Raw genomic sequence first — 14,891 nt, 5'->3', positions numbered from 1 at the left:
GGGAAAGGAGAAGATTAATTGTGTGTCGTCTGCATAGCAATGATAGGAGAGACCATGTGAGGATATGACAGAGCCAAGTGACTTGGTGTATAGCGAGAATAGGAGAGGGCCTAGAACAGAGCCCTGGGGGACACCAGTGGTGAGAGCACGTGGTGCGGAGACAGATTCTCGCCACGCCACCTGGTAGGAGCGACCTGTCAGGTAGGACGCAATCCAAGCGTGGGCCGCGCCGGAGATGCCCAGCTCGGAGAGGGTGGAGAGGAGGATCTGATGGTTCACAGTATCAAAGGCAGCCGATAGGTCTAGAAGGATGAGAGCAGAGGAGAGAGAGTTAGCTTTAGCAGTGCGGAGCGCCTCCGTGACACAGAGAAGAGCAGTCTCAGTTGAATGACTAGTCTTGAAACCTGACTGATTTGGATCAAGAAGGTCATTCTGAGAGAGATAGCAGGAGAGCTGGCCAAGGACGGCACGTTCAAGAGTTTTGGAGAGAAAAGAAAGAAGGGATACTGGTCTGTAGTTGTTGACATCGGAGGGATCGAGTGTAGGTTTTTTCAGAAGGGGTGCAACTCTCGCTCTCTTGAAGACGGAAGGGACGTAGCCAGCGGTCAAGGATGAGTTGATGAGCGAGGTGAGGTAAGGGAGAAGGTCTCCGGAAATGGTCTGGAGAAGAGAGGAGGGGATAGGGTCAAGCGGGCAGGTTGTTGGGCGGCCGGCCGTCACAAGACGCGAGATTTCATCTGGAGAGAGAGGGGAGAAAGAGGTCAAAGCACAGGGTAGGGCAGTGTGAGCAGAACCAGCGGTGTCGTTTGACTTAGCAAACGAGGATCGGATGTCGTCGACCTTCTTTTCAAAATGGTTGACAAAGTCATCAGCAGAGAGGGAGGAGGGGGGAGGAGGGGGAGGAGGATTCAGGAGGGAGGAGAAGGTGGCAAAGAGCTTCCTAGGGTTAGAGGCAGATGCTTGGAATTTAGAGTGGTAGAAATTGGCTTTAGCAGCAGAGACAGAAGAGGACAATGTAGAGAGGAGGGAGTGAAAGGATGCCAGGTCCGCAGGGAGGCGAGTTTTCCTCCATTTCCGCTCGGCTGCCCGGAGCCCTGTTCTGTGAGCTCGCAATGAGTCGTCGAGCCACGGAGCAGGAGGGGAGGACCGAGCCGGCCTGGAGGATAGGGGACATAGAGAGTCAAAGGATGCAGAAAGGGAGGAGAGGAGGGTTGAGGAGGCAGAATCAGGAGAAGGTTTGAGCAGAGGGAAGAGATGATAGGATGGAAGAGGAGAGAGTAGCGGGGGAGAGAGAGCGAAGGTTGGGACGGCGCGATACCATCCGAGTAGGGGCAGTGTGGGAAGTGTTGGATGAGAGCGAGAGGGAAAAGGATACAAGGTAGTGGTCGGAGACTTGGAGGGGAGTTGCAATGAGATTAGTGGAAGAACAGCATCTAGTAAAGATGAGGTCAAGCGTATTGCCTGCCTTGTGAGTAGGGGGGGAAGGTGAGAGGGTGAGGTCAAAAGAGGAGAGGAGTGGAAAGAAGGAGGCAGAGAGGAATGAGTCAAAGGTAGGTTAAAGTCACCCAGAACTGTGAGAGGTGAGCCATCCTCAGGAAAGGAACTTATCAGGGCGTCAAGCTCATTGATGAACTCTCCAAGGGAACCTGGAGGGCGATAAATGATAAGGATGTTAAGCTTGAAAGGGCTGGTAACTGTGACAGCATGGAATTCAAAGGAGGCGATAGACAGATGGGTCAGGGGAGAAAGAGAGAATGTCCACTTGGGAGAGATGAGGATCCCAGTGCCACCACCCCGCTGACCAGAAGCTCTCGGGGTGTGCGAGAACACGTGTTCTCGCCCTGTTACAGTTATTGAAATCATCAACCTTGTCTAGAATCACTCCATTTGCAAACATTTTCCAGGCACAACGCCCAGCCCCGATAATTTATTATTAGGCTTTAACAGGGCACTCCCAAGGACTCAATTTAGCTAATGTCGTGGCAAAATATTAACCAAGGTGATTAGGAAGAGGCAACTATTGTTATCTTATCGATCTACTGCACGTTCTTAGTTGAAATATCTGTTTTATGGTGGTAAAGGTTGAAAAATATTGCAAATATAGTCATTCATTGCACACTTTTTGCCATACCATCAACATTATGGGATGTGATGTATGACTGTTTGATTTTTAGGAAGCTGCAGTTGAACATTTCTTCCGAGGCACTGACAAGACACAAGGACAGGGCAGCAGCACGTCATTCTTCAATCAGCATTGTACTTCACAGTACTTTGCCACATCCACAATCTATCCACACCTCAATTCTCACAATCAAATAAGTAGCATAAATGTGTAATCTACACTGATGATAAATTAATTGCGGGTCTTTTTCCAACAATGCAGAGTTAAAGATAATTAAAAAAAAATTGAAATAGTGAAATAAGGAATAAATACACAGTAAACAACAGTAAGAAGTAAAAATAACTTGGCTATATACAGGGAGTACCAGTACCAAGTCTATGTGCAGGGGGTAATTGAGTAGCTATGTACAGTATATATAGGTAGGGGTAAAGTGACTAAGCAACAGGATAGATAATAAACTGTTCATGATGTTTATTTACCCCTACCTATGTGGTGAGTGTGAAAGTGTCCCCAGGGCCTGGGCTCCAGGGGCCCCCCATTGATTTTGTTAGTCATTCTCACTCAAATCATATTAACATTGCATCTGTCATGACAGGAAATTAGCTTTAAAACTACAAAAAAAGTATCTCCGCCCCAAGGCATAATGGATTGAATTGCAGGAAAGTTGTAAAACTGCAAAACAATTAGCTCTGTCCCATGAAAAAAATAAGTAGAATTGCATGAAATTTGTTATAAAATTGCAACAAAATAAATATTAGTCCAATAGCAAAACTTGCTTTAAAACTGCAAGATTTTCTCTATTCCCCATGGCAAAATGTGTAGAATTGCAGGAAATGTACTTTTAAAATGTGTTTTCTTCTCTCCGCCGTCAAGAGGGTGGTCACTAAAACATTTTTCTGCAAGGTGGGGGGGGCAAACCAAATCTTGCTTAGGGCCCCAAAAGGCTAAAGCCGGCCCTGTGGGTAGCCATTTGATTAGCTATTTAGCAGCCTTGATTTGGTCTCAGATATTGCTCTTTCCTCTGGCTGTTGTTTCCCCCTCAGGCAAATAAATGTCATTTCAATAATGGTATAAGTAACTAATCATCTCACTCCTTGTGTGTAAGTGCCAGTGATCAGATCGCACTGTGTGATGGGTTCACTGCAGGGGTCCATCACCAGAACCCACTGAGTGATGGGTTCACTGCAGGGCTCCATCACCAGAACCCACTGAGGGATGGGTTCACTGCAGGGGTCCATCACCAGAACCCACTGAGGGATGGGTTCACTGCTGGGGTCCATCACCAGAACTCACTGAGTGATGGGTTCACTGCAGGGCTCCATCACCAGAACCCACTGAGGGATGGGTTCACTGCAGGGGTCCATCACCAGAACCCACTGAGGGATGTGTTCACTGCTGGGGTCCATCACCAGAACCCACTGAGGGATGGGTTCACTGCAGGGCTCCATCACCAGAACCCACTGAGGGATGGGTTCACTGCAGGGGTCCATCACCAGAACCCACTGAGGGATGTGTTCACTGCTGGGGTCCATCACCAGAACCCACTGAGGGATGGGTTCACTGCAGGGGTCCATCACCAGAACCCACTGAGGGATGGGTTCACTGCAGGGGTCCATCACCAGAACCCACTGAGGGATGTGTTCACTGCTGGGGTCCATCACCAGAACCCACTGAGGGATGGGTTCACTGCCGGGGTCCATCACCAGAACTCACTGAGGGATGTGTTCACTGCTGGGGTCCATCACCAGAACCCACTGAGGGATGTGTTCACTGCTGGGGTCCATCACCAGAACCCACTGAGGGATGGGTTCACTGCTGGGGTCCATCACCAGAACTCACTGAGGGATGGGTTCACTGCAGGGGTCCATCACCAGAACCCACTGAGGGATGGGTTCACTGCAGGGGTCCATCACCAGAACCAACTGAGGGATGTGTTCACTGCTGGGGTCCATCACCAGAACCCACTGAGGGATGGGTTCACTGCTGGGGTCCATCACCAGAACCCACTGAGGGATGGGTTCACTGCTGGGGTCCATCACCAGAACTCACTGAGGGATGGGTTCACTGCAGGGGTCCATCACCAGAACCCACTGAGGGATGGGTTCACTGCAGGGGTCCATCACCAGAACCAACTGAGGGATAGGTTCACTGCTGGGGTCCATCACCAGAACCCACTGAGGGATAGGTTCACTGCTGGGGTCCATCACCAGAACCCACTGAGTGATGGGTTCACTGCTGGGGTCCATCACCAGAACCCACTGAGTGATGGGTTCACTGCTGGAGTCCATCACCAGAACCCACTGAGTGATGGGTTCACTGCTGGGGTCCATCACCAGAACCAACTGAGTGATGGGTTCACTGCAGGGGTCCATCACCAGAACTCACTGAGTGATGGGTTCACTGCTGGGGTCCATCACCAGAACTCACTGAGTGATGGGTTCACTGCTGGGGTCCATCACCAGAACTCACTGAGTGATGGGTTCACTGCTGGAGTCCATCACCAGAACCCACTGAGTGATGGGTTCACTGCTGGGGTCCATCACCAGAACCAACTGAGTGATGGGTTCACTGCAGGGGTCCATCACCAGAACTCACTGAGTGATGGGTTCACTGCTGGGGTCCATCACCAGAACCAACTGAGTGATGGGTTCACTGCTGGGGTCCATCACCAGAGCCCACTGAGGGATGGGTTCACTGCTGGGGTCCATCACCAGAACCCACTGAGTGATGGGTTCACTGCTGGTGTCCATCACCAGAACCAACTGAGGGATGGGTTCACTGCTGGGGTCCCATTCATCCTCTTTAACTGGCTTGATTCTTTCTAACTCTCCTCTTTTAAAACAGCTCTGTAATGTTTCCTCTAATGGCAGTGTGAGGCTCAATTCCAAACGGGGCCTTGTGGGCCATGGTCAAAAGTAGTGCACTCCAGGGTGCCATTTTGGACACAGGATGAGAGGATTCTTTATGGTCTTTGTAAGTAAAGTTGTTGAGGAGTCAAAGGGTCCTTTCATAAGTATTTGCATTTAATCAGCACATCGGGAGGTACAGGAGATCTGGAGATCTGGGGACCCCTCTTTTTACGCTGCTGCTACTCTCTGTTTTTTCATACATGCATAGTCACTTTAACTGTACATACTACCTCAATTGGGTCGACCAACCAGTGCTCCCGCACATTAGCTAACCGGGCTATCTGCATTGTGTCCCGCCACCCACCACCCGCCAACCCCTCTTTTACGCTACTGCTACTCTCTGTTCATCATAAATGCATAGTCACTTTAACCATATCTACATGTACATACTACCTCAATCAGCCTGACTAACCGGTGTCTGTATGTAGCCTCGCTACTTTTATAGCCTCGCTACTGTATATAGCCTCTTTTTACTGTTGTATTATTTCTTTACTTAGCTATTGTTCACCTAACACCTTTTTGCACTATTGGTTAGAGCCTGTAAGAAGCAAGGTTGTATCTGTTGTATCCGGCGCACGTGACAAATAAACTTTGATTTGATTTGTTTTGAAAATGAAGTGGCTTTGTCCACCTGGAAAGATTGCCAGAAATACAGAGGCATCATTCCCATGTGACAATACCAGGGGAAGTCACCTCCTCATAGCAAAAACAGAGCACGTAACAGGTAGTGTGGAGGGTAAAAGCTCTTTGCTTTTTTTCTCTTCAATTAGTTATTTTCTCATTCCAAGACACCATTTCACTCATATATCAATGGCACATATTCAAATATTCCCTCATTCTCTGTTTGAAGCAGAAGGGGGCCTCAGATGGTTATTACAACAACACAAAGAGTTATCTATCCAAAATTGAGATGTATGGATGAACCACAAAGTTCAATCAACAAAAACATACATGATCAAATACAAATCTTAGAATCAACTATTAAAGACTACCAGAACCCACTGGATTCTCCAATTACATTGAATGAACTACAGGACAAAATACAAACCCTCCAACCCAAAAAGGCCTGTGGTGTTGATGGTATCCTAAATGAAATTATAAAATATATAGACAACAAATTCCAGTTACATATACTTAAACTCTTTAACATCATCCTCAGCTCTGGCATCTTCCCCAATATTTGGAACCAAGGACTGATCACCCCAATCCACAAAAGTGGAGACAAATTTCACCCCAATAACTACCATGAGATATGCGTCAACAGCAACCTTGGGAAAATCCACTACATTATCATTAACAGCAGACTCGTACATTTCCTCAGTGAAAGCAATGTACTGAGCAAATGTCAAATTAGCTTTTTACCAAATTACAGTATGACAAACCACATATTCACCCTGCACACCCTAATTGACCAAAAAAACAAATGCAAAGTCTTCTCATGCTTTGTTGATTTAAAAAAAAGAAGCTTTTTTTCTCAATTTGGCATGAGGGTCTGCTATACAAATTAATGGAAAGTGGTGTTGGGGGAAAACATACACCATTATAAAATCCATGTACACAAACAAGTGTGCGGTTGAAATTGGAAAAAAATATTTCTTTCCACAGGGCCATGGGGTGAGACAGGGATGCAGTTTGAGCCCCAATCTCTTCAACATATATATAAAAAATATCCTCTGTGTTCAACGTAAAACAAATAATGCATGCAGAGCAGAATTAGGCCGATACCCGCTAATTATCAAAATCTAGAAAAGAACCGTTCAATTCTACAACCACCTAAAAGGAAGTGATTCCCAAACCTTCCATGACAACGCCATCACCTACAGAGAGATGAACCTGGAGAAGAGTCCCCTAATCAAGCTGGTCTTGTGGCTCTGTTCACAAACACAAACAGACTCCACAGAGCTCAAGGACAGCAACACAATTAGGCCCAACCAAATCATGAGAAAACTAAAAGATAATTACTTAACACATTGGAAAGAATTAACAAAAAAAACAGCAAACTAGAATGCTATTTGGCCCTAAACAGAGAGTACACAGTGGCAGAATACCTGCCCACTTTGACTGACCCCAACTGAAGGAAAGCTTTGACTATGTACAGACTCAGTGAGCATAGCCTTGCTATTGAGAAAGGCTGTCGTAAGCAGACCTGGCTATCAAGAGAAGACCGGCTATGTGCACACTGCCCACAAAATGAGGTGGAAACTGAGTTGCACTTCTTCCAAATGTATGACCATATTAGAGAGACAAATTTCCCTCAGATTACACAAACAAACCCAATTTTGATAAACTCCCATATCTACTAGGTGAAATAGCACAGTGTGCCATCACAGCAGCAAGATTTGTAACCTACAAGAAAAGGGCAACCAGTGAAGAACTGTAACGATGTGCGCTGAGAGTCGGGAAGCAAGTTCAGGGAGTGAGTGTTTTAATAAATAAACACAACATAAAACACGAACAACGCACAGACTTAACACTGGAACAGAAACAATGACGCCTGGGGAAGAAACCAAAGGGAGTGACATATATATATATATATATAGGGAAGGTAATCAGGGAGGTAATTGAGTCCAGGTGAGTCTGATGATGCGCAGGTGCGCGTAATGATGGTAACAGGAGTGTGCCATAACAAGCAGCCTGGTGACCTAGAGGCCAGGCCGGAGAGGGATCACACGTGACAAGAACAAACCCATATTTTGTACTTTAACTATTTGCACGTCGTTACAACACCATATATGGACATAATATAACATTTGAAATGTCTTTATTCTTTTGGAGTGTAATGTTTACTGTTAATTTGTATTGTTTATTTCACTTTTGTTTATTATCTACTTCACTTGCTTTGGCAATGTAAACATATGTTTCCCATGCCAATAAAGCCATTGAATTGAGAGACAGAGTGAGAGACAGAGTGAGAGAGAGAGAGAGAGAGAGAGAGAGAGAGAGAGAGAGAGAGAGAGAGAGAGAGAGAGAGAGAGAGAGAGAGAGAGAGAGAGAGAGAGAGAGAGAGAGAGAGAGAGAGAGAGAGAGAGAGAGAGAGAGAGAGAGAGAGAGAGAGAGAGAGAGAGAGAGAGAGAGAGAGAGAGAGAGAGAGAGAGAGAGAGAGAGAGAGAAACAGGTTCACTGGCACTTAATTGTATTATTTGATTTACATAATCATCAGCAAATGAAAAAAGTGGGCAAGAGGCGGGTTTTTAAGAGTATTGTTTTTGAGAGTTGTTTATTGTTACAGTTGCCGTTAACGACAGGTTCTAGACAGCTGCACAGATCATACGTCTCCAGCCCTCTCTCGGAGCTGTCAGCTCTACAGCACAAAGTCATGTTGATTCTGATGTTTATCCAAACGGCTCGACGTGTGACCGCTTTTACTACCTTGTAAGACCTTCGGAGCCATCTGCAAAAACTAACCTGCCACACCTCATTAGCCCATACCCCTGTGAACATGGGAAGAGCTCACACACACACACACACACACACACTCTGCTGCCAAAAACACATTTTTCAAATCCAAAGTGATGCTTCCTCAAACAGCCTGGGGGAGTGGAGGAGAACGATGGGCGGTGGCAGAAGGGGTCACTTGTTTTCTTGGATCATCACAGTAATCCTAGCCTTTGATTTCTGGTGATGCCAGGCTGGCAGTCAGCGACCAGGCATTATTGTAGCTTCTTATACACGTGGTGTTTGGAACCAACCAACTGCCTTGTTTGGCCCTGTGTGTCTGTAGAGACCCCTGGGCTGGCTGGATGCAGCAGATTTTTCCCTGTGATGCCAGGGGGCACCTAGCCTGCACTCAATAAACAAAGCATTACAGGACCCCACCGTATTACACACCCAGCCTAGGATGTTGTGGACCCACCACCATGTTTGACCAAGATGGGGCATGATGGTGTGTTATTTGAAATGGGTAGTGGTTTTAGTTGACAGTGTTGTTCAAAGGAGTTTGGGATAGAGCTTGGAGTGTGTGTGTGTGTGTGTGTGTGTGTGTGTGTGTGTGTGTGTGTGTGTGTGTGTGTGTGTGTGTGTGTGTGTGTGTGTGTGTGTGTGTGTGTGTGTGTGTGTGTGTGTGTCAGTGGGTTCTTTTCTCAGTTCTCTCAGGTAAATGTGCGCTTGTCAAATGTTGCCTTCTTTGTCATTCCAGGTATGCCCCTCAGTCTAGACTGTAAGGCCTTCTTTGGCTACAGCGGGGAGTCTAGACATATCATCTACTGGATGAAGGGGGAGAAGTTTGTGGAGGAGCTGGCAGGTCACATTAAAGAAAGTGAAGTCAGGTACTGTATATAATCTATCACTGCAAACTTTTCTCTTTCTCTGTTTCTGATGGTGTAAGTGTCTAGTTTCTGGTTATATACAGAAACCAGTGTGGATGTGACTGACACTAGCATATTATGCCCATTAGGGTTGTGGAGTAATGTCTTGTGGGTCTGAAAAATCATCAGGCTTCATTAGGAGTGTGATGTTCCACTGCCACATCCTGTGCTGTCCACTGTGACTGACAGCATAATACCTCCATCAGCGGGAGGGGATTTCTGCTTCGATATCAGCTCCAGGATTTGTACTACAGTCTAAATGGACAGAGGGGAAATTCCTCATGCACACAATGAGAAACTAATCACGTAACAATTTAATTCAGGGTAAATCCGGGCTTGTTGGAAGTAGCAGACTGCTACTTCTGAAAGATGATAAGAGTTCATCCTCTTGTTGGAAAGCTAGTAATTACCACATAAAGCTAGTAATTACCACATAAAGCTAGTAATTACCACATAAAGCTAGTAATTACCATATAAAGCAAGTTATTACCACATAAAGCACGTACAGTAATTACCATATAAATCTAGTAATTACCACATAAAGCTAGTAATTACCACATAAAGCTAGTAATTATCACATAGCTGTCATGTAAATGTAACCGCTCCTATCAAATGACACATAATTGTCTCAACTTCCCAGCCTGGAGTAGCCAGTAACATCAACTCCCCAGCCTAGAGTAGCCAGTAGCATCTTCTGCCCAGTAGCACTTGGCATCACCTCCCCAGTATCCATTAGCATCACCTCCCCAGTATCCAGTAGCATCACCTCCCCAGTATCCATTAGCATCACCTCCCCAGTATCCATTAGCATCACCTCCCCAGTATCCATTAGCATCACCTCCCCAGTATCCATTAGCATCACCTCCCCAGTATCCATTAGCATCACCTCCCCAGTATCCATTAGCATCACCTCCCCAGTATCCAGTAGCATCACCTCCCCAGTATCCAGTAGCATCACCTCCCCAGTAGCCAGTAGCATCACCTCCCCATTAGCCATTGGCATCACATAGCCAGTAGCATCACCTCCCTATTAGCCATTGGCATCACATAGCCAGTAGCATCACCTCCCATGTAGCCAGTAGCATCACCTCCCCAGTAGCCAGTAGCATCAAATCCCCAGCCTGGAGTAGCCAGTAGCATCATCTCACCAGCCTGGAGTAGCCAGTAGCATCATCTCACCAGCCTGGAGTAGCCAGTAGCATCATCTCACCAGCCTGGAGTAGCCAGTAGCATATTAAAGTAAAGTACACAATGGATTTCAAAACTACTGAACTGACTCCACACCAGAACCCACCACTACAATTCTAACTCGACTATCTACTGCTGGCAGTATTCAGCCAATCATCAAGTTTGCAGACGACACAACAGTAGTAGGCCTAATTATCAACAATGACGAGACAGCCTACAGGGAGGAGGTGCTGGCCCTGGGAGTGTGGTGCCAGGAAAATAACCTCTCACCCAATGTCAAACAAAACAAAGGAGCTGATTGTGGACTTCAGGAAACAGCAGAGGAAGCATCCCCCTATCCATGTTGACAGGACCGCAGTGGAGGTAGAAAGCTTCAAGTTCCTCGGCGTACACATCACTGACAAACTGAAATGGTCCACCCACACAGATAGTGTGGTGAAGAAGGCGCAACAGTGCCTCTTTAACTTCAGGAGGCTGAATAAATGTGCCTTGGCACCTAAAATCCTACAACTTTTACAGGTGCACAATTGAGAGCATCCTGTCGGGCTGCATCACCGCCTGGTACGGCAACTGCACCACCCGCAACCGGAGAGCTCTCCAGAGGGTGGTGTGGTCTGCCCAACGCATCACTGTGGGCAAACTACCTACCCTCCAGGACACCTACAGCACCCAATGTCACAGGACGCTGCCCTATATACATAGACTTGAAATGACTGGCCACTTTAATAATGGAACACTAGTCACTTTAATAATGTTTACATATTTTGCATTACTCATCTCAAATGTATATACTGTATTCTATTCTACTGTATGTTAGTCTATGTTGCTCTGACATTGCTCGTCCAAGTATTTATATATTCTTAATTCTATTCCTTTACTTTAGATTTGTGCGTGTTTTGTGTATTGTTGTGAAATTGTTAAATATTACTTGTTAGATATTACTGCACTGTTGGAGCTAGAAACACAAGCATTTTGCTACACCCGCAATAACATCTGCTTAACACGTGTATGTGAGCAATAAAATTAGATTTGCTACAAGTTCAGACAGCTGGCTAGATTATTTAAATGTTTTGCTGACATGGCTAATTGAGTGACTGTCAGTGACTGACATAACAAGAGTAAAATGACTGATGCACAACCAAATTTCAAACGTTCTGTTGATCTACTATTCAACTGACCCCGAACTGAGTTCCTAGGTTGGGGACCCCCTAGCAGCTTGGGGCCCTAAGTGACCGCTTATGTCACTTATGCCTGGAGCCGCCCCACCAGCACATGGCCAAACCAAAACCAACCAATGTCTCTCTCTCTCGCCAACAAAACGAGGCTGAATGTTTCTACAGTTGTACAGATGAGATGGGAAAGTGACTGAAATTAACTAAGAAAAGCAGATATTATCACATGAATGGCTAGAGGCGGAGATATAGAGATACTGTACAGAGCAGAGAGGAGTTATTTGTTCACAGGCAGACTGGAATTTTCTGTCAGCCAAGAATGATGACTAAGAAGGGAGAGGGGAAAGGCTACTTATTTAAGAGGCTCTAATAACCCTATGAACAAAGGAGTTGCCAGTTTTCAGTAGAAATATGTCTGAGATTTCATATAAAGAAGTCTAGGTCAGGTTAGTGCAGTAAGATACTCTGACCCAGTTTCTCTCAATGCTCCTGGTGGACTAATGCAATCTGAGAGAGAGGCAGATCTGGCTCTCAAGAGAAGATAGGCTGTGTGCACAATGCCCGCAAAATGAGGTGGAAACTGAGCTGCACTTCCTAACCTCCTGCCAAATGTATGACCATATTAGAGACACATATTTCCCTCAGATTACACAGATCCACAAAGAATTCGAAAACAAATCCAATATTGATCAACTCCCATATCTACTGGGTGAAATACCACAGTGTGCCATCACAGCAGCAAGATTTGTGACCTGTTGCCACAAGAAAAGGGCAATCAGTGAAGAACAAACACCATTGTAAATATAACCCATATTTATGTTTATTTATTTTCCCATTTTAAATGTAACTCTTTGTACATCGTTACAACACTGTATATAGACATAATATGACATTTGAAATGTCTCTATTCTTTTGGAACTTATGTGAGTGTAATGTTTACTGTTCATTTTTATTGTTTATTTCACTTTTGTTTATTATCTACTTCACTTGCTTTGGCAACGTCAACATATGCCAATAAAGCCCTTAAATTAAACATTTAAATTGAGAGGGAGAAAGAGCTGGAGAGAAAGAAAGAGGAAGAGAGAAATGGGCTGTGTGCATATTGTGTGTTTGTGGGCGTGTGTGTGTGTCTCTCCTGTCTGTCTGTGTGTCTGTCTGTCTGTGTGTTTGTGATGGTCAAAGTGAACATATGCGTGTGCCTGACTATGAATATTCTCTTCTGATGGGGAATTTTAGCAAGTAGCTCATCATTCAGAATGACCTCTATCACAAATCGCCACATCACATCAGTCCTTCTCAGTGGCACTGCAAAGACCTGCTCTTTATTTTCATTTGGAGGTTTTGAAGTGCTCTTGCAGGGGAGAGTTTTCACGCCTCTGCGCTGGTTTTGTTTTCTTCTAGCCGAGCCACTAATTATGTATTACGCCTTCCTCTCACCTCTAGAACTGCGTCCTCCTTCCTAGCGTGGAGGTACAGCATTATCCTTCCTAACGTGGATGTACAGCATTATCCTTCCTAACATTTAGAATGGAGCCGGAGGGGATGGCTGACATTTTACGGGCTCCTAACCAACTGTGCTATTTGTGTGTTTTCGCATTGTTTGTAACCTATTTTGTACATAATGTTGCTGCTACCGTCTCTTATGACTGAAAAGAGCTTCTGGATATCAGAACAGTGATTACTCACCTCGAACTGGATGAAGATTTTAATCTGACGCAAAGGATATGCTGCTTCTCTGAGACCTGGCCCAAATCCCTGTCATTCACGTGAAGAAAAGACGGAAATACAGGGGAGATTGTGAAAATTTGTTGGTGAGTGGGTAACCCGCCTATACCATCCGTTCTATTGGCCAACGTGCAATCACTGGAAAATAAATTGGATGATGAATAAACTGGACTATCCTACTGTCATGGCGTTGGCTTGATGGGGGAGGTTTATGACCCCCATAAATACCTTTCTCCCTTTCCTCTCTCTTGACTACAGAAGGACTCTTGAATAGCCTTTGTTAAACATAGAGAGTCTGGGAACATCAAAAGGTGGGGGGAAAGGAACCATATTTCAGTAATCCAACCAGTTGAAAATATGCGTTGGAACTCAATGAATATGATGCCAGGTCAGTTGGCGTCTGAGACATTGTGAATGATGACAGGACGACATAAACTGTATCTTGGAAAGTCTACACATTCTAGTTATCAGATTCACATGGAATTTTTGTGCAATTTAAATGTTTAAATATGAAACTATTTGTGAAAAGATTAAATGTAATTTTAGCTTCCAAATGAGAGAATTGGGTTTTCATAAGGTTAAAGCTCTGCTCACTCAGTGGCCCGCCCATGTGAAGAGACATTGGTTATAAACTATGAAACACGCCCTTCTCTCCCCTCCTATATAAAGCCCTTGACGAAAATGTAACTTTCTGTTCCGATGACATTAGGGCGACAGTCCTATGTTGAAAGTGTTCAGATAATAAGCTGTTCCGAGGACGTGAGGACGACGATAATAACCAAACAGAATATAGCACGAGCTTAAATGTATGACAACTTGATATGAACTTTGAACTCTTATTCACTTCAGAAGTGATACCTACAAGCCAATTGAGTTAGCGGCAGCCACGTTAAACGTGGGCTAGGAAAGGACGGATGACTTATCCAGTCTAACACACAACGACGATACTACAACGTATCCAGTTTACCCCCAGAGACATTCTTCCGAGGACAGGAAGATCTCTGTTGGGCAACACGGCCTTCCATCTACGACCAACCTATTGAAGCGCAGCTCAGAGTAAATATTCCTTGCATTTTCCTTTTCCAAATGGGCGGTTATGTAGAATGCATAGGATTCTGTAGTTACGATAGCATAGCTCACGAGGTCCCATTGAGACCCAAAACCCTTTGTTCCTAGTCTTCCCTCACTTTCATTCAAACCAAACCCCCTCTCTTTGTGTAACCAGCCGTCATATCGTTTCCGCCCACCAGGGACATTTTTCATGTATGACATAATTAGTAATCAATGTACGATCCATTCTGTGTTTATGTAATTCTGTGTGATTATTTAGGTATTTAGTAAATAAATAATTCAACTAAATTTTGTATTGCTGATTCAACTTGTTAGGGTTCGTGAAGATAACCAAGAATTCTACGATGTTCAGATGAGACTGAAATAAGGTGACGATTAATTTTGACTGCTATTGATGTAA

At 45.1% G+C, this 14,891-nt stretch overlaps 1 protein-coding gene across 1 annotated transcript in view; it reads left to right on the top strand.

Annotated features, from left to right (window-relative positions):
• Positions 1-14,891, top strand: part of LOC139581496 (X-linked interleukin-1 receptor accessory protein-like 2) — a 431,652-nt gene that overhangs the window by 379,487 nt on the left and 37,274 nt on the right. The window contains exon 7 of the mRNA XM_071411312.1: positions 9,167-9,296. Coding sequence (XP_071267413.1) covers positions 9,167-9,296 — 130 coding nt within the window. The remainder of the gene's footprint in view (positions 1-9,166; positions 9,297-14,891) is intronic.

Source organism: Salvelinus alpinus, chromosome 7 (genome assembly GCF_045679555.1).
Source record: "Salvelinus alpinus chromosome 7, SLU_Salpinus.1, whole genome shotgun sequence".
Taxonomy (NCBI): Eukaryota; Metazoa; Chordata; class Actinopteri; order Salmoniformes; family Salmonidae; genus Salvelinus; species Salvelinus alpinus.
This window is presented reverse-complemented; position numbering and strand designations above follow the sequence as displayed.